This window comes from Pyrgilauda ruficollis, unplaced genomic scaffold (genome assembly GCF_017590135.1).
Source record: "Pyrgilauda ruficollis isolate IOZ18807 unplaced genomic scaffold, ASM1759013v1 scaffold45, whole genome shotgun sequence".
NCBI classification, from domain to species: Eukaryota; Metazoa; Chordata; class Aves; order Passeriformes; family Passeridae; genus Pyrgilauda; species Pyrgilauda ruficollis.
In genome coordinates, this window is record NW_024526044.1 from 5,732,984 (window position 1) to 5,753,098 (window position 20,115).

At 46.3% G+C, this 20,115-nt stretch overlaps 1 protein-coding gene across 2 annotated transcripts; it reads right to left on the reverse strand.

Annotated features, from left to right (window-relative positions):
- Positions 1 to 1,939: 1,939 nt before the first annotated feature.
- SLC9A8 (solute carrier family 9 member A8) lies at positions 1,940 to 20,109 on the reverse strand. Of its 2 annotated transcripts, none has more exons than XM_041478508.1 (16): positions 20,040 to 20,109; positions 18,946 to 19,124; positions 18,551 to 18,631; positions 14,371 to 14,429; positions 12,952 to 13,035; positions 11,914 to 12,015; positions 11,082 to 11,116; positions 10,377 to 10,520; positions 9,008 to 9,146; positions 7,733 to 7,838; positions 7,464 to 7,580; positions 6,693 to 6,775; positions 5,141 to 5,252; positions 4,492 to 4,712; positions 3,276 to 3,422; positions 1,940 to 2,095 (listed from the first exon to the last, which is right to left on the reverse strand). In XM_041478508.1, the coding sequence occupies exons 1-16, from the start codon at positions 20,045 to 20,047 to the stop codon at positions 1,964 to 1,966; spliced, it is 1,749 nt and encodes a 582-aa protein (XP_041334442.1). In that variant the 5' UTR covers positions 20,048 to 20,109; the 3' UTR covers positions 1,940 to 1,963. The 2 variants fall into 2 exon arrangements, with proteins under 2 accessions (XP_041334442.1, XP_041334443.1); XM_041478509.1 differs by having other exon boundaries at positions 1,963 to 2,566.
- Positions 20,110 to 20,115: the final 6 nt, after the last annotated feature.

Sequence of the window (20,115 nt, forward strand, 5' to 3'; positions counted from 1 at the left end):
AGGGGAGAAGCAGCAGGAGTGATGGGTAAGTGAACTCCGTCTGCTGGGGCCCGGACGGGTGACAGACAGGCTGAGGGTCACACACATCCCCCAGGGATGACACAGGCACCGGCGGCTTCCACAGCCCGCCCAGCCCCGGGACCAGCGGTGAGGCCCCTTCCACAGGCACGGGAAGGGCGGCAGGGGACAAGACCGGGTATTTTGAAAAACTGCTCAGACAACAGGTGCGGGATTCTGAATACATTCTTGAACTTTTATTCTCTCGGTAGGTAAGCAGTGGATTAAAAAACTCAGTAGCAAAACCAGACCAAAACTAAGTCTCCCATCTTCAGAAACAAACGTGTGCATTTGCCTGTCAGATTTGGGTGCTGAACTGTAATTCACATCCTGGCAGTGGATATGCAAACGACCAAGGAGGAATTTGGCAGTGGGAGCAAACTGCTGCATGTGTCACCATGGCAAATGTGCAACAAACACGTTCAGGTGCTGGCAAGGCTGAGCAAACACTGGGCCATGGAGAACAAACGCAGTGATAACACAGATTCTGAAACAGTGTAAGCAGAAGAGAAAAATGGGACAGCTTAATGGAAGCTGTTTGGCACTTCCCAGCAGAGGCTGCTTCAGCCACGTGCAATATTAATCTTCCTGTACCTGGATTAGATTTTGTAGGCTCTTTTTCCTGATGTACGTGCTGCTTTTGCTTCCACTGAAGCTTAAAAATTCCACAGGTGAATTCTGGAGTGTTAGGGACACTTCATAAATTAGGCAAAACAGAAGCTGCTCTTTTCTAAGATTTGAAGCCGAAGTGCCAGCAAGGAGCAACTGCCAATTATAGAAACCCAACTGCAACTGGCTTTAGCCAAAGAAAGGAAACTACAATTTCAAACGCAGTTCTGTGCTGTCACAGAACCCATTTCCCCAAAACCATGCTATAATCAGTACTGTGGATCAGATCCCTTACTATAAAAACCAGAAAATCCCATAGAACAGAAATCAAGGATTTCTTAAGTGACAAAACTGCATTTTCAGAGGTGATTCCCTGTATGTGCAACATTGCTTTTGTCAAGGTATGCATCTTTTCTGGGTTCAAAATGTGCAAATTCCATAAATTATACGTTTCTTCTAGTCAGATTCCCTTACTAGTGCTGAAATAAATTCACAGTATAAACTGTCAAGACTCTTCATGCTGTGAATGAATACATTTATACATATATAAAAGGTAAAGTGCAATTTGTTGTTTTGCAGAGCCACACACGGGCCCTGCACTGCAGCGTGTGGTCGCAGCAGGTTTTGGGACGGGAAGAAGCCCATCCTCATTAACAATGTCATCATTTCATGGCAGAGGGTTCTGCTCTCCAACAGGCTGCCTGGAATTTGCCGTGCAGTGCAGTCTGAGCAAAAGGTTCTTCCCTGAGCCCACCCAGTGTCTGACCCCCGAGGGTTTCCCCTCCTGACCGGGGCAGCAGAGCTGTGGTTTCCCCTGGACAGGGAGCGCGCGCGCAGGCTCGGCCTGGCTCGGCCTGGCTCGGGCTGGGCCGGCCTGGCTCAGTCTGGCTCGGCCTGGCTCGGGCTGGGCCGGCCTGGCTCAGTCTGGCTCAGCCTGGCTCAGTCTGGCTCGGCCTGGCTCAGTCTGGCTCGGCCTGGCTCGGCCTGGCTTGGCCTGGCTCGGCCTGGCTCAGTCTGGCTCAGTCTGGCTCGGCCTGGCCCGGCCGCTCCCGCGCAGCATGGGCCCCGGCAGGCCCCGAGCTCAGCGAGCCCCGGCCCCGCTCTGCTGCAGCAGCTCCTGCTCGTCGTCCTCGGAGCCCGAGGGGCCCTGGCGCACCTCCTCGTACCACTTGTTGGTCAGGGTCTTCATCTGGATGCGCCCGTCGTGCAGGTCCTGGGCAAAGCGAAGCACAGCGCTGGCACTGCCGCTGCACCAGCCCCGTGCCAGGGCCCGGCCGCTCCTGCGCAGGCCCCGAGCTCAGCGTGCCCCGGCCCCGCTCTGCTGCAGCAGCTCCTGCTCGTCGTCCTCGGAGCCCGAGGGGCCCTGGCGCACCTCCTCGTACCACTTGTTGGTCAGGGTCTTCATCTGGATGCGCCCGTCGTGCAGGTCCTGGGCAAAGCGAAGCACAGCGCTGGCACTGCCGCTGCACCAGCCCCGTGCCAGGGCTCTGCAGGGCCAGGGCAGCTCACGGCCCTCGGGACAGCATCCGCCCCTGCCCTGAGAGCACGCTCTGCCTCCCAACAGAAAACGCTGCGCACGTGCTCGGTCAGTGATCACTGCTACAGACGACAGCTCTGCTGATGGTATTCCTACCTGTGTTCTCTAGACAGTCCTGCTCTGTGTGTTTCAGCAATCCTGATGCTGGCTTTGACTCTCCCCCCCGTGCTCCCAGGGACACGGGGAAGCTTGTGGCCTGCCACGGTGATTCACATGCTTATTTTTCCAGCCTTTGGTTGCAATCTGGATGGCAGCCTGTGCTTTTGGCTACCAACTACGAATCAGATGCTTACTTTGGTTTCTTGATTCCTTTCTGGTTTTGCAATAAATGACTAGTTTTTGTAGGAAAGTGCTGAAATGGTACTTTTGAAAAGTACAAAACAAGAGGAAAAACAGTACTTTTGAGCAGGCTAGGAAGATGGAATGTGCACTTACACAAAATTATCAACTCCACAGCCAAAATGCTTCCATGGGAAATTGGAAAAACAGTGAATTCTGTGACTAAGGAGCCTCAGATTTCTGAAGCATGGGAGTGAAAAAGGCACAGTATTTACACCTTGGGGCCACTCAGTGTTAAGTTACTGTCAGGTGTTGTTTTGCATGTGCAGCCCCAGAGCCCTGTCTCTGGGAAGTGAGCAGTCTGGAAAGCACAGGGTGCAATGCTGGTGCCTATGTCCAAGACAGAAACTGCACTCTGCAGCCACAGCACAGCTCCAGAAGGCACAGGACCACTGACAGTAAGAGGCAGGAACTGTGTGTGACAGCACTTTAAAAACTCTGCCCGAGTGGCAGCAGCAGCAGCCAGTGACTCCTGATGCCCTTCATGGCTCCCTGCACCATTAAGGGCGAGTTCAGCAAATCCATTCACCAAGTTTAACTGGGGGAGCTCTGAGATGCTCACTTAATCCACCTTACAGAGCAGCTGCTCATTACAGCTGCTCTCTCTATGCATGAGCAATACACAGATGTCCCTCTGTCCCCACACAAGTCACGTGCACCATGAGCCCTGTGTGGTTCTGAGGACAACCAACTCGACCAGTTTCTCTTCTTCAAGAAAATAAGGAAGACTTACTTCTTGTGTGAGTCTTCTGGTGAAGAAAGGATTCAAATACTCCACATCAAGCCGCATAAACCCTTTGAGGTTCTGGCGTTTTATGTACTGGGCTTCGTATTCCTCCTCTGTGAGCTCTGACAAATGCTCAGATTCTATAGTGTTTCCCTAGAAAAATCACAAAGATCAGAATAACCCAAGAGAAGTGGCAGTCAGTCATCCCACCACTCTGCTTCAGCCCCTGCTCTGTGGTCTCCCCTGCCACAACCAGTTGTCCTGCTGGCACAATATGGCAATGATCCCCATCCCAGCCTTGCAGGGCTTAGCACTGTATGAGTCTGTTCAGCTGTTGAACCCCAGAGCCACTTAGCTTCCCTTTCCATGCTGAAAGGGAAAAGACCTCAAATGTTCCATGTTTTGTGTTGTCACTATTGCTGAGAACAGGTTTCTACTGTGCAGGTTTTCTCTGTGAGCTGGACAATGCTTTAATGCAGCAAGCACCACTGCTGTCATTGTCCCACTGAAAACGAGCCCTGTCCCTGCTCCCTGCCAGCATTCCTTGTGTGGACAGTGCAAGGTAATTCTAAAGACTACAACCAACCTCATGCAAAGAGAAAATGTTCTTAAGGTCCTCCTGAACAATACCCTGCATATACTCTTCAATGGTTTAGAGAAAAACAGGCAAAAAATGTTCTGTGATACCTTTTATTCTCATCTTTTGCACAAGAGGTTCCAGAGTGGCTTTTGGCTTTGTCAGATCTCTTGCTTTGCCAGAAATTGCTTTAAAATAAAGTCCAGTCAGAGGGGACTATTGTTATGACCTTCTCATGGCCTTTGGATTTTTCAAAATAATTTCCATCTGCCTTTTATGATTAATTTCCATCTCACCCTGTACCAACTACTTTCTCTCTGTACATGACTCAATGCTCTATTATCTGCTTTATGCTTTTGCAGGGATTACTTTAATTTATACAGATCAGCCTGTAATTGGATTGAGTTAAGAGACTATTTCTCCTCCCCTTGTCCAAATACGTATTTTGTACAAACACTAACCAAACTCTGGCTTTGGGATATTTTAAAATTATATTGCTTGGCTTTGCCCTATTACCTTGGCTTTTTCTACTGCCTTCATCTTACTTTTCAGTAAAAAATCATGTGCTAGTCCTGAAAAATGTCTGAACTGAAAAAAAAACCCCAGGAAACCCCAGTGGTGCTCTGCAAGAACCCCCAAACCAACCATCTTCTCTGTCTTGCTAAGATTGACGTCCTTCTTGCTCCTCTTGCGCGGTTTGGAGTCCTCGATGTCCACGAGCCTGATGAGGGGCATGGTGCCCCCTCCCAGCAGCAGGATGGTGAACAGCACGATGATGATGGTCGTGGTGCCGATCAGCTGCCGCTTCTCCATGGGCTCCAGGCCCAGGTGGAGGCTGAGGGCATAGGGAATGGCACCACGCAATCCTCGGGGGAGAACAGGGCAGCAAGGCAGAGTCAGCCACCAGCAACACCTGAGCACCCCGAGGCCCCAAGAGCAACCCTGCACCCCCAAAAGGGCCTTTGCAATCCTGTGCCATGCCCAGCACCTGCCCCTTGGCTGCCCCCCTAAACAAGCCTGTGCATTTCAGATGCTGCTGTTCAAACTGGGAAGCTGCTGGGCCTAGAGAGACAAGCAGCCTCCACGCAGAAAAGCTCTCATGGGGCTCAGCAGAGCAAAGTCCTCCAGCACAAAGGGGAAAGAGAACATTTCCTTGCACTTGGGCTCCAGAATAGTGCAAATGTTCAGCTGAGTTTTGCTCAGCCAATGAGAAACCAGTTCGTCCTTGAGTGGGCCACACAATCAAAGAGATAAAACATTTTTCTGGTTCTCAGTATTCTGAGCTTTAACTTACCACTAAACCACATGATGAACATCATTTTGGGAGTGATTTTATGATCACGGAAAAAGTTGAGTAGGTAGGAAAGTGGAAAAATATTCACTGCTCTACCAAAGAGAACCAGCACCTGGAAAACAGAAATAAAAGCAAAAGACCATTTGATGTGTTACATCCACGAGGCCCCAGTTGCAGCTGGGTTTACAGGGCAAGGTGAATATGCTCTTTTTGCTCACAGGCAGGTGTGCTGCTCCATGAACAGAGAGAAACCCCTCAGCACAGGGCATTGTGGAATTTTGCTCCTGAAACATTTTGTCTGCTTAACTGAAACTAAATCAGACCTGTCACTGATGGAGACCAAGTTGCTTTCCTTACAGTAAATAAATGGAACCCAGGAGACATTCCAGGGAGACCAAGAAGTACTTTGGGTAAAAGTGCTCCTCAGTTCAGCTCCTTTAATCACTCCCCTGGTGCAGCAGCCAAGAGGCAATAAGGTATTTCTATTGTCCCCCCGTGGCCCAGTTGCTCAGAAAGGCCAGGAGCCAAACAAATAGCACGTCAGCCTGTTTCTCAACATGTCCCTGGGTATGGCTATAAAACGTACCCCACACTGAGGCAACACTTCTGAGAGCAGAAAAGAAAAAAACGGGGACTATTGATTTAATGGCAAACAATTAACAAACCAGAGAAAACCTTAGCTCAGAAAAAGGCAAGGTTTTCTCAGAGCATTGTTTTTAAGCTCCACTACAAACAGACCTTGATAAGGTAAATATCCTAGAATTAGTCAGCAGGATCCTTGAAGGGCTGTGCTGTTTTCCTTTGTGAATCACCCCAAAATTACACAATTTGCATTACGCCTGAGAGAGCAATGCCACACAGAAGGAAGTGTCACACCTTAGATATACATTAGCTAGGGAAGCTGTGTGCAGTGCAGGCAGAGCAGCTCCCTGTGCTGACACCCCTGTCTGGGGAAGCTGCAGATAACAATCCTTCCCTTGAACTGAATGGGCACACTGCAGTACACAGCTGGAAATGCACCCACACTGCCCTCCCTGCACCCTGCAGAAGGGAACACACTGCTCATGCTGACATTAAACCATTATAATGGCAATCAGGGACGTGTTTGTAATGCAGGAACATGTCATTTCTTCAAAGGTTTGGTTTGCAAAAGGAACTGGAAAGGCTCTAGGACTGAGCTGCTTCTACCACTGCTTCCAAAAACCTCCATATGTGAAGTTACTGGTTTTGCAAGTAGCTTTTTATATTAAAAAAAAAGCATTAAAAATACCACTCAGACATCTCTATGTGGCCATCAATCTTATGGCAAATGCTGACATTAAACCATTATAATGGCAACAGGTGGAGGCAAGCCCCATGTGAAACATAATCCACAGAGTCACTGCACTAAGGCATGCTGAAGTGGCTTTAAAGACAAAAGGAATCAGAGGATTTTTTAATAAAAACCTATAAATCACAACAATTATTCTAAAATCTTTTAACTGTAAGGTGTTTCCCCCTCCCCAGTACCAAAAATGCATCTAAAAAGATATGGAAGGAAGTAAATACCTACTATGCACCAGATGACAAAGGACATTTCAAACTTGTGAGGAAAACTAAAAATTGACAGGCCAAGAAATGCAAAAACACACGTTTCTGAAAAAGAGAAATCACATTTAAATAAACAATTCTAGAAAACCTTTTCTATTCCTGTTATTAATTACTACATACAGTACATAAAATGGGATTTCCTGACCAAACCCTGGAGAGCTGCTGGTGCTCACTAAGGACTGGTTAAGTTCCCTGTGCAGCAAAGCCACTCCCTGCCACACTGCATCCTCCTGCAAACAACACAGAATTCACTCTTGGCAGCCCCCAGAAATCAGGGACGTGTTTGTAATGCAGGAACATGTCATTTCTTCAAAGGTTTGGTTTGCAAAAGGATCTGGAAAGGCTCTAGGACTGAGCTGCTTGAACCACTACTTCCAAAAACCTCCATATGTGAAATTACTGGTTTTGGAAGTAGCTTTTTATATTAAAAAAAAACATTTAAAAATACCACTCAGAGATCTCTATGTGGCCATCAATCTTATGGCAAATCTTAGCAGGAGCCTGCAGGATGGGAGAGAGATTTACTGCATGTTTTATCCAGTGTGGCAGGAAAGGTGACTTTTGAGTGCCTTGCAGCCTCCACTCTCAGGAATTCTTCTCTTAAAGACAAGCACCATGGACACACAAATGCCTGGATGCAAATTCACCCCTCTGCTGCTGCCAGCAGAACCAGCGTTCCATGCAAGTGAAATTTTAAACTTTAGTACTGGATTTAATAGCAGGCAGCACCTACCACACATGAAAGCCACAGTTCTGAGTGTCTGCTGCATCAGGATCTGTGTCACCGGGGACAGGTTGTGGTGTGTGTAGTGAGACATCACGATGCCAGAGAACAGGATTGCCATGATACCTGTGGGCAAGAACGTGGCAGTCAGCAGAAGACTCTGCAAGGATTTGCTGCTGAGACCCTCCAGAGTCACCTTCTCACAAGGCAAAACCTGCTTCTGCAGCAAGACAAGTATTTTAACACATCAGTGTGGTCAGAACTCCTTTGCTACTCACCTGAGAGTGAGATCCCCTCTGCAAGTCCATAAGGAAGGTAAGCAAAGATAATCATCATGCCAAATTCTAGGGAAGGTGTCTTCCTCAAATCAATGTGCTTTAGTACGTACACACGGAAATGTTACGGAAAAAGTATATTAAAAAACAAATCAAAGAAATATTTTGGTGTGTTCATTCCGGTACAAAACAGTGATTATGCTTAATGTACTTCTCTACTGAATAGCCAATAAAATCTAAATACTGGCCTTCAACTCAAGTATGGAAAGATTAGTAATTTCTTATGAGAGGAATGTTTCTTATAGAAGCTACTGCTGGTAGAAGTCTGTCAGAAGACACAGCTAGAGACAAAAAAAGATCTCTTATTGATGTGCCTCTACAATACTGATAAAAACAGGTAAATTAAATACTTCTGAGGCACAGGTAACTGTAAAGGGCAAACAAGCTGCTTTTCTCTTGCACTTAGTATAATTTATATGAGTCAAAGAAGTGTTGAACATCTGTCTCTCTCTTTTGTTGTGATGTATGGGATAATTTCAAAGTTTGCTGAATTAGGCTGATGAATCAAAAGGGGAAATAAGTCTGTATTTAATCAAACATTCTCTTCCTGTTGTTTACAAACAAGGTGTTTGGCAGTGTGTCCCAGCTGACACAAGTACAGCTGCACAGCCCAGAGCACACAGTGAAGTCAGAGCTGGCATTAACAAGCCCAAAGAGTAACAAAGGTGTCTGGGCTACAGCAAACAGCTTTCCTGATCTCAGCAGAGCAGCTCCTGGCTTGTTCAGCAACCAATTCATGGAAGTGGAAGAGGCAAAACAGAACCCAGGGTAAATCCAAACAGAACAGTGTCTGCATTCAGCTGCCTGCACATGATCCATAGGGACAAACAAGCTGGGCTGACTCAAAGGCCCCAGGGAAAAGCAGCTTTTTTTCCTTTTTAATTAACTGTTTTATGTATATAAAAAAGAAGCCATATGCTTGTTAAAATGGATTGGTATTGAAATGGAATTAATATATTTTGAATTTACAAAGCAATTACCATATCTTATAACACTCCAATGCACATAAGCTATTACACTATTTCAGACCTTAATTATGTTCATAAAAATTTGATGCCACTTTTAATACACTTCCTTGCACACTAACATAAAACCAAAATAATGTATAATAAGAAATATCCTCTATGAAATGCTGGAGAAGATGGGAAGAAAAATACTACTAGAATGTTGCAGCTCACCAATGTATACATATATATCACCAAAATTAAAAAAGGATATTAATGCAGAAATAAGACCAGTAAGTGTGCCAAGTGCTGCAGAGCCAAAGAACATCTTGAGAAAGTATCCCAGTGCCTGTAGGAAGGTTTGCCATCCACTTACATCTGACATATTTTCCCTTGTCAAACCTTCTGCTGTGCTAGATACAATTAAAAGAAATAAAAAGAAATGGTTATACATTCTAAGCCCGGATCCAAAAATATCAAACATCTTTTGAGCATAACAACAAAAAAGACTCCCATTCCTTTGTTGCTACCACTCTTAAAAGGCTTTTACTGTGATATATATAACAAGAGGAATGTCAAAAGACGTTAAATCAAGCCTCAGTGTAATCCCCAAAGGGAAACCTAATTCTGCTAAAAACCCAGCACTGCTCCTCTGAAGGATCCCAGAATGGCGTAAATAGGCTATGCTGATGGGCAGTGTTTGAAAACAAGGTTCAAACTTTGAGAAGGAAAAGAAACACATTTTACAGTGGTAAAAACTGTGTGATCCTCTGAGAAGGACACATGAACAGGAAGAACTCTCATCAAATATTTAGGTGTGGATGAGAGACAAGAAGGTCACTGAAGGAAAACAAAATAGCTCTTAACAGGAAAGGGGAGAAACCTCTTTGAATTTCAGGAATATATTTCATGAAAATTCTGTGCAAAGAACACACAGAGTCTAGCTCATGTTTCTTTTGGCTGCTTTTAGCCTTCAATATCTTCCCTGAAAGCACCACAACTGTAATCAAAGCAATTAATCCATTAGAAAATTGCTCTGACTTCACTACCTGCTTGGCACAGCTGTTCCTTCTATACATTCACAGTCATCTATTGGCTTCAGCAATAAGATGAAGATCTATCTGCCCATTCTTTACTCTTTCAGCCCAAAGAATTATCAGAGGCCAAAGATAAGGATCCTGGATGTTCCTCTTTCCTGCAGCCCCAACACAAACTCAACCCCACGGCATGGACGTGCTGTATTCCCCCCAGCCACAGTGGCACTCTGGGCACAAGCCAAGGGCACGGAGACACAGCAGCCCTGGGAGGTGAACATTGCAGTGCCTGACATGTGGGGCTCCTGCTGCCAGGACCCTCAAAGGAAAGAGGGCTGGTAATGAATGGAATTAGAAAGAATCAATGATCCAGGGGCAGGGAGATAAGGCACTGAGGCAGGGGTAATGAGGCAACCATTTACTGTCCCCTGCCCGTGAGCTCATGTTATGGACTGCTTCTGACACAGCAGCACCACACAAGATTCAGCCTTACCCCTGAAACACACACTGTGCTCCAAACGAAGATGGAAGAACAACTGCACACAAAAAAACGAACAGAAAATGATGTAGTTACTGTTTCCATAACCACTGTGGCTCCAATGCACTTACTTGGTCAGGACAATTGAGACTGCATCGTTGAGAATACTTTCTCCAAAAACCAACATGTTCAGCACAGGATCCACATTGAGGGCATTGAAAATGGCAATAGTAGCCACGGGGTCAACTGCAGATATTAACGAGCCGAATGCAAAACTGGGAGAACACAAAAGAGGAAACTGGATGAAAGGAAAACATCTACCTAGTAACTTACAGGAACAACAGTAACAAAGCCCATTTGTGTTACAGTTTCTGCACAGTGATAACAAAGTTATTTCTTTCCAGTCACAGGAACTTGGCCACTTGCCAAGTTCTTGAAAAATTTACATTATTGATTCTGAAAAATTGATTCTGTCTTTTAAGAGGGGAAGTGGACAAGGAAGTTATACCCTTATCACAAATATTAATAATACCAACTAATCAAGGTTTACAGATCTTAAAGTTTGGTTAAAATAGCCGGTATGTCTCTAAAGAAATCACTGAGCACAGAACAGAACACACTAGAATGCAAAAGAATGGAATATAATACAACACTATTTGGAAATTAGGGTGTAATAAATAGGGTATCCATCTATTTCTTAGTTTCACATACAATGTTGAATCTCAGCAGTCTAAACACTGACCAAAGGAGATGGCCAACTGTAGTGCATTTCCCACCTGCAGCTATCCTGAAGAAAGCTTTATTTCATATACTACACCATTTCCCCAGGAGCTTACCTGTCTGTCATGTTGAGTTTATAAATTACATCAGCCTGAAAGAATAGGCAGAACATAATCACAATTAACTGTGGTGTTCTTCTGTTCTTAAAAACCAAACTATTCATCAAATCCCAAGTTCATTATTAAGAAAAATGCACAGTAGTGATGTTGTCCAGTTTAACACTGCCCTCCAACAGTAATCTACTGCCACAATTCTGGTCACCCAAGATCAGGGAACTAGAGCAGAGTCAGGTGAGCAGAGTAACCAAGACATTCAGAGCAAGAGAAATTCGAGTGGCAAAGAGGAAAATATAGAATGCTGGGCCTTCCAGAATGAAGTCTGAGAGAAAAGATAAATATCTGTGTCTACATGTAACCAATGGGAAACACCAAACCACAGAAGCAAGAAAAAAAAAAAAATATTGTAGAGTATAAGATGGCTCTAGAGAACACAGGTTTTGGAACAGCCTTCCAACACGAAGATTGGGAAGTCAGAAAAAGTAAAAGTCAAGTCTCAATTGCTTTTCCCATGACACATGCTGTGTCACAGAGTGGCTCAGGTTGGGAGGGACCCCTGAGATCACCCACCCCACCCCTCCTGCTCCACAGGGCCCTTGGAACACGTCACCAGGCTCGTGTCCAGAGAGCCCTTGAGTAGTCCCAGGAGGGAGGCTCCACAGCCTCTCCAGCAATATCCATGGAAGGGGTGTGTAACACTGCCTTTGTGAGAGCAGAGAACTGGACTTTGTGACCCAGGAATTCACTTCCACTCTATTTGTCTGCTCTTGAAAAAGGGACTTTCAAGCAACAAGCCAGATAAACTTAAGTGCTTCAAAGCAGTAATTCTTACCCGGCCCAGGAAATAGATTCCTCCACCTACAATGAAAGCTGATATTGCAGTGCCAAACACTGAGAACAGAATGATGGAACCAATGTTCTGAAAAAAATTACCCTGGAACACAGTAACAAAATAAGTAAATTAGTACAAATGGCCTGAGGGAAGACTCATGTTTGGGTTTCCATTTAATTAGATTCTAACTCACAGCTGGGTTTCTGATTAGAAAGGCTCAGTTTGGTTCCAGGTACCCCAGGACACACATCCACACCATCTGCCTAGAGAGACTGCTGCTCTCCTGAGGACAACAGCAATCCCCCTGATTCCAGGACTGATTCCCTGTCTGGCACCATAACAAGAACCCAATCCTCAGGCAAACAGCTGGATGTTCACCAGCACTTAGACATATTCCCCACCTGGCAAAAGTGCAAGTTCATCCCTCTGCTGGAGACAGGGCATGTGAAAAAGGCTTGTACACTGCCCAGTTGCTAGTCCATTGCTTGTGGTTTTGTGTGGAAAGGTCTCCAGTGTTGGTAGCAGCTCCTGGTGCCACCATGGCCACTGTTCCTCCCTCTCCTGCAGCACAGCTGGAGCAGAAGGGCTGCACTAGGGAGCACCAAAGCCCCTCAGCCAGGACAAGAGCTGTGAGAAATGCCCGTGGAAGCACGGGCCCCCAGGCAAGGGTCACAACCTTACACACATTTTCCTCTTCTTTAGCTGTGGAGTGACCCCACTTTCCCACTTCTGATCTCACACCTTCCCACTTCTCCTTCACAGCAGCCCTTGTACAGCTCTGTGAGGTAAGAAACCTCTCCAGCCAAGGAAAACCTCGTCTGTGCTGTACCTGACACCTTGCCAGCACTCAGTTATCAGCAACAAGCTACACCCCTGCACTCTGGGTTGAAGAGGTTTAAATTTTGCACTCTCAATTCCCTAATGATTAATATAATGGAATTTAATGCAATTATCCTAAGCTTCACGGAGATAACTAAAAGCAGAATCTGTTCCAAACAAAACCTCAACATTCAAAATGAGTGTCTGGCAGGGACTGACCTTGTGCAGTGAATATCCAGATTCAAATATAATAGGTGGAAGCAAAAGCAGAAAAAACATATTTGGACGAAACATTTCTTCTTCCTGAAAAAAAAATCATTATAATTTCAGGGATACCATCATTATTGAAATAACATCAAATCTTCCAAAAGAAAAGCTATAAAGCTATTAAAAAAATAGTGATGGGAAATGAAAAATCTTTCTCCCTTCTTATCATGAAGTAGCAGACTGAAGAACAGTAGACTATTCCAGGGCTGCTACGTCTATTGTTCTTTCTCAACCCAGTGATACAAAACTAGGAGTTACTTATTTTAAATTACTGTCTCCAAAAAAGCTGCACAGAAAACAGGTTATTTACGGTAAAGGAAAAATCTTCCTGGTTCCACAAAAAGTATTCTCACTTTATCTGAGAGTCTGGAAATCTGTAAGGACTGCCAAGGAACAGTGACCTCTTGGCCACTGTTTGAACAGAACAGGTTAACTGGGAGTTCCACTGGAAAACTCATCACCTGACAAGAAAATCACATCATCAGCCCAGTGCCCCTGCAGGTGACCAGGCTCAGGTGACACACCACCTGAGGGGCCTGAGGCTGGATTCTTCTCAGCAAAAGGGATTTCTGCCTGAATGGAATGGCACTATTCTGATGGCTCCTTTTTGCCATAGCAGTGATATAAATGGAACCCACCGTGAGGTAAGGTGCTATTTTTTTGTGTCCTCAGTCTTTGTCACTTATCTCATCCCCTGGCTAACACTGCTCATGCTGTACCCCTAGCCTGGCACCCTGGTTTTTCTGCTGGCAGAGTAGGCACAGAAGGCAAATGAATCCCAGCTGAGGGGCCAGTCTCTTTACCCACCTGCTTCTCCCCTCCTGGTCACGCAGGAGCCGTCACCTCCGCAAGCACCGATTAACTTGTTTAAACCCAGGGTAAACAGCTGATGGACTGTTCTGTTCTAACACCAGCTTTCAAAACAGAGGTACTCATCTCTTTAAAGTCTCATGCCTGCCTGTACCAGTAATAATCATCTTAAAGGATTTGGGGGGCTTAGAAAACAAAACTCATCCTTTGGACTGCAAGGCCGCAGCCCGCGAGCGTGCGCGCAGAGCCTGAGTCCTGCTCCTGTCAGCACAGCCACTGCACCCGAACAAACCCACAGGGCCGAGCCACTGCACTCCATAAGAGCCCCTGAAACCAGAGCTGGACAAGGAACTGAGAACAATGCAAAGGAAGGACTGTGTTTCTGCTGCGTGGAAGCAGAGGAAAATGAAACATGAGGACTCTGCCTATCAGCTGTGCTAGCCAAGAACCACCACAAGCACAAGGTCTTGGTGGTGAACCCGAATGAACAGGTATTACAAAGCCTTTTTTGTAAGATTTAGGGATTTTTCTACAATTAAAAATTAATTGTTACAACTGTACCTTCCAGTTGGCCAGCTTTTGAGCCTCTATGATTTTTATAAAAGCTCCCATAAGGATACCTAGGAGAGAATAAGAAAACATTCTGAAATAGCAACCAAATGTGTCACTGTTTATCAGCTCTCCAAGTTTTAGAAATGAAAACAAGGCAAAACACAGTGCAGCAAGTTAGTTTCATTCCTAAACCATGAAAACACTGAGTGGTGTTGGGTTTAATCCCCAAATACCCAGTTTCCAATATGTTACATAACTGCAGAGCTTCCCTGCACAACAGATTGTCTCTTGGGATATCCCAGCTCCAAACAGAACGACTGAGAGTGTGATGCTCACTGGTTCAGAAAGATAACAGGCTTAACTACTCAAAAACACTTCACGTCTAAACTGCACTCAAACGAAATTTCACCTTTCTTGCTGAAGAATCAGGAAGTTATGAGTTAGGCATCTGTGCTTCATGTCACTTCAATATTATTTGCAGTTAAAGCAGCTTAAATGAAATCAGTCTTCTCCACAGAAGTGAATTTTGTTTGAATGAAATCATAGCACTTTCTGGCAATGAAGAAGGCAACAAACTCTGATCAGGGCGGAGATCCTGTCAGAACTATTTTCCAAATGAATTACACACTGTTTAAGTCATGTAGAAATAATGTGAATACAGAAGATAGAATTTTATCAAGGCTGCTGCAAACTCAGTGGTTAAAGGTTACAGCACTCTTTCCTCCCATATATCTTCAAACACAAAGCTGTAACAAGATTTCTTCTGGAAGTCATGAAGATAACTCATGAACTGTCATTAATTGTTTTCAAGTAGTTATAGGGAACTTGTCTTCAGCCAGATTTCAGATCTGTGCTTCTGCATAGTTGTGTTTTATAATTTACAGAACGGAGACTTCACAGTCAAACACTGGGACAGAAGCCAAATACTCCAAATGAAAGGTACAGAGTGTCTGAGAAGCCTGAAGTATGCCTTCCTGTAACTCATTTTAAGTGTGCTCTTCTGTAACTCATGAGACCTCCTCTCACGCTGTAGCTAACAAAAGAGTCTCACAAACAGAATCACATGGATTACTGCTGATGGATGTGTCACACACACAAAGCCATGAGGCCTAAGCCTTCCTTTATACAAAAATCTGGGAAGGCATCGGTCCCAGAGGGTAGAAATAATTGTTCCATGAAATGGTTTCTATGGAAAGGAAGAGGAAAACATAAATGAAGGAACATCAAAGGTCTGCTGCTCCTTGAAGGACAGAATGCAGATACAGCCACTCACGTGCCACACACATTTACAAACTACTCTTTCTTTATTACTAAATGAATGAATGCAGGTCTAGATCAGCTGTTTCTAGTAAATCAGGCAGGTCAGTTTTGTCAAGGGGCTAATTAGAAGGGTAAGTCTGTAACAGTTAATCTAGACCTCCTTTTTTTGAAAATTTTATAGGCATTTTCTTATCGCAACTAACCTTTCATTTTTCTGAGAACATGTTAAAACTCAGTAGCAAATCAAAGAGAAAAAACATTTCTGGAAACTATTTTTACCAACAAAATTCCAGCAACTTATAAGGATGAGGATCAAAATCCAGCCTCAGAGAATGCACTCCCACCCTGTCCACCAGGAGAGACACACCCTCCAGAAAACAAACCAGAAGCTTCCGAGCAGCTGAGACAATGGGAGGAAAACACTTGTGAAAATCATACCTCTCTTCTCTGCTGCCACTTTTATTAGCCTTCAATAACTTCCTGAGAGGATTTACTTAATTTACAAGTCTAAACAGGACACACCTCACTTCTGGCACTGCTGGCAAAACTGGATACTTGAAGCTCAAGCTGTGCTCTTGCAGCTATGCAGAGCATTAGCAGGACCAGAGGGCTGCTGAGCAGCGCTGAGCTGGCAGCTGCAGGGATCACACAGGTGCTGTACTACCACAGAGTACTGCAAATAACACTGAGCCTATAAACTAACTCCATAAGGCTGGAATAACACAGGACATCAGTTACCTGGGCTGCTCCTGGCTGCAACACCCTGCTGACTCACAGGAATTGCATCTGTGCTCTCCCATTGCCTCACTGGGGGACAGACTGCTGTGGTCCACCCCAAAACCCAGCTGAGCACTTCCTGCACAGCCTCTGACCAGAACACAAGAGATGCAGCACTGCTCCTCCTGACCCACCCTGAGAGCAGCAACAGCCCTGGCAAGGAGCTTTCCTGTTTCTTGAACAGGATTTCGTTGGGGCTCACAGGAGCACAGCACACACCACTACTAAATCCAACAGCTAAAACCCTTCTCCTGCAGCTGAGACGCCAGTAACAAGAAACAGAAAGAGGAGAATGTCTGTGCCTCTGCTGCTCTGCACAGCTCAGCAGGAGCAGGGACACAAGCTGGCCCAACACTTCTGCTCTGCACTGCCCAGGATACACAGAATGATTGCAAAACAATCCAAAACTATGCCAGCAAGAGCAATCACTATACTGCTGGATTTTATATCAGGGATTACGTTTAAATTTAGATTAGCTGTTTAACAGCCATGGTAACTAACCTCATCTGAAACCAAATCAACACCCTGTACTTGGGTTTTTGAGTACAAAGCAGAAGGATACTGAAGGGACAGTGATGTGCTTTTGGCGCCTTTCAGGACACTGAGAGATACACTCACAAGACATCTCACCTGCCCACAGCAATAATGCAAGGAGGCCTTTTGGCACCTTTCAGGACACAGAGATACACTCACAAGACATCTCACCTGCCCACAGCAATAATGCAAGGAGGGAAAGAAAGAGAAGTGTGTCAGCAGTGAACCAAGCACTGGGTGGTTCCTGTGAGGATGACAACGTGAGGCAGGACGAGCTGCAGCAGCTCTGATCGTGTCAGGCACAGAACCACAAAGGCACAAAAGGCTGGGGGATGAATGATGCTGCTATGAAGATCAGGGGTGTGTGCAACACCCAGCACCAGGACAGGATCCTCACCCACCTGTTTGTTTTTCTGTTGAACAGAAATACTGAAACTCACTCAGGGCTTTGCAAGTAAATGCTGCTTGAAGCTCCGAAATCTGCCATGTGAGAAACATGATGTGGTCTCCAGCACACACAGTTATCTACAAATGCAGGGAGTCACACTGCTGGAAAACATGCTTCTCTTTCTGCCAAGTAACAGCTCTAAGCTTTTCTCAATCTAGCACCCAAAATGCAAGGAGATCCCTGCTTTCCAGGAATCATAACTTATTGACAAGCACCAAGACGCTCACTTGCTCCAAATGAGAAACTGTGTAAAAATACAGCTAAGAAATATGAGAGAAGGTACCAGCCTAGCCCAAAATCAAAAAACCCTACCTGCTCAACCAGTAATATAGTCCTTTGAGCTGCCTTGGGATTATAACTAAGCATCTTTGTCTTCTTGTATTTTTAGAACAACTGTCAGTGAAAGTACCATCAGCAAGAGAAGCAAAAATATCACAGAATCTTGCAGACAAGTCACAGCTGAAAAATTGGTGCTGGGAACACTCAGACCAGGTTCTTTAAAATCAGACAGAGGCAGAGAAAATAACAAATGTATTTGCCTGATTTGCTCCTCAATTACAAATATATAAATCAGGAGCAACAGCATACAAATAAATTAAATTACCCTGGCATAAAACTATAGGCTCAGAAATACTCCAAATTTATTCCAAATTAGGTACACATTTGATCTCCACGAAGGGTGACACTCTTGTAACTCTAGCCATAGGAAGAGCTCTTGTCATGATACCTCTGGGACAGCTAAGGATCTGGCAGTCCAGGTGAGTTTTTGGGATAGTTGCAGTCCCCAGCTACATTACAATCCCAAACTCAGACATAAATCTGCCAACACCAATATAAACACATGTACCACCTCAAAGGCTGGAGCCTCATGAGCAGGGAGTGCTGCACATCTTGTCCCACCCTGAGGATGCAAACCAGAGGAAGATGCCAAAGTGCTCAGGCAGTGACATCCCTACAGGTGCCATTTTCCTGGGCCAGTCTCTGTGTGCATGCCCACTTCTTTATTTCTTCAATCAGTGTAACTCTGTGAATTACTTGTTTTCTTCACTGAATCCAGTTTGCTGTATCTCTAGTGATGGCTAACACACAACACAGCATTATCTCCAGTGCACACTACTGACAGTCCCTGGATGAACACAAATCCAACATAAAAATGTCATGGCTACTCACCTAAGGAAACAACAGCCACGCTCTCTGGTAAGAAATGAAGCCGGTATTCTATCAGTAAGTGCACCAATATGATGCAGATAGCTGTGAAGGGGAAAGAATGGAGATTCAGGAGTGTTGGAAAAGAATAAAATATATTTTAAGTAGTATTTTTAAAATACACAAGTAAACTTCTCCTAATGATTTAGTAGACTTCACTTTGGCAATACACCAGGAAGTACCAGTGTAAGCAGTGGCTTCCACCACCATAAATGTCCTAAATCCCCGTGCCTGTGCAAAATCCCACTTCTCTGAGAGAACCAGAGGAGAAATAAAGCACTCTGATTTTGAGCTGGCCTATGTCCTCAGACACAGACCACAGCTAACAGAGATTAACAGACTTTCAGTTCATCATTCACCTATAACAAGAAGACTAAAAAAAATCGTCATGCCACTAGACTGCTCCTCTTGCTGTGCCTGGACTCCAGTCTGAACAGGAAGGATGGGCTTGGGAGGCGTAGGTGCCACCAGCTTGGTGGTAGCAGCCAGCAGAGTGTGGAGGGTGGCATTGATGACTTCATGGGTGGCATTTGCAGACCTGTCAGGACAATATAATATTATATGATTATACTGGATAATATAATAGATGATGATAGTGGATAATATAATATTATATGATGATATTGGATGGGAGCAGCAGGACAAAGCCCAGCAGAGATGTGCACAGAGCACTGCACCACCGGTGACCAGCTTGTCGGTGACCAGCTCCTCACGGTGACCAGGCCCTCACGGTCACCAGCTCGTCACGGTGACCAGGCCCTCACGGTGACCAGGCCCCACAGTGACCAGCTCCTCACGGTGACCAGCCCCTCACGGTGACCAGGCCCTCACGGTGACCAGCTCCTCACGGTGACCAGGCCCTCACGGTGACCAGGCCCTCACGGAGCTGTTTCAAAAGCGGGCTGAGCAGACAGACTGGAAGCTCCTGCTCACGGAGCTGGCCATTGCTGAGCGCTCCACGCACCGCAGCGCCCATCGCGCTGTGCAGCGACAGGCTGACACCGAGGGCACGACCGGCGCGCCCGGCTGGGCGCGGGGACAGCCCCGGTGCGCACGGGGACAGCCCCGGTGTGCACGGCAACAGCCCTGCCGGGCACGGCACCAGCCCCGGTATGCACGGCACCAGCCCCGGTGTGCACGGGAAACAGCCCCGCCGGGCACGGCACCAGCCCCGGTGTGCACGGGGACAGCCCCGGTGTGCACGGGAACAGCCCCGGTATGCACGGGAACAGCCCTGCCGGGCACGGCAACAGCCCCGCTGCCGGTCCCAGCGCCTCCGGCACCGCGGCCGCCTCCAGCGCCGAGCCCTGGGCACCGCGCGGGGCCCTCGGGCCGCCCGCGCCGCGAGCCGCTACTGAGGGACAGGCACCCCCGGCAGGCACGGCACGGCACGGCACGGCACGGCACGGCCGTGGCCCGCAGCCCCGGGCCGCCCCCGCCGCCCCGCACTCACTCCGCCATGTTGCCGGGCTCACGCTCCCACGGCGCCCCGCGCGCCGCCGCTTCCGGCGCTCGGGCGGGCACGTCCG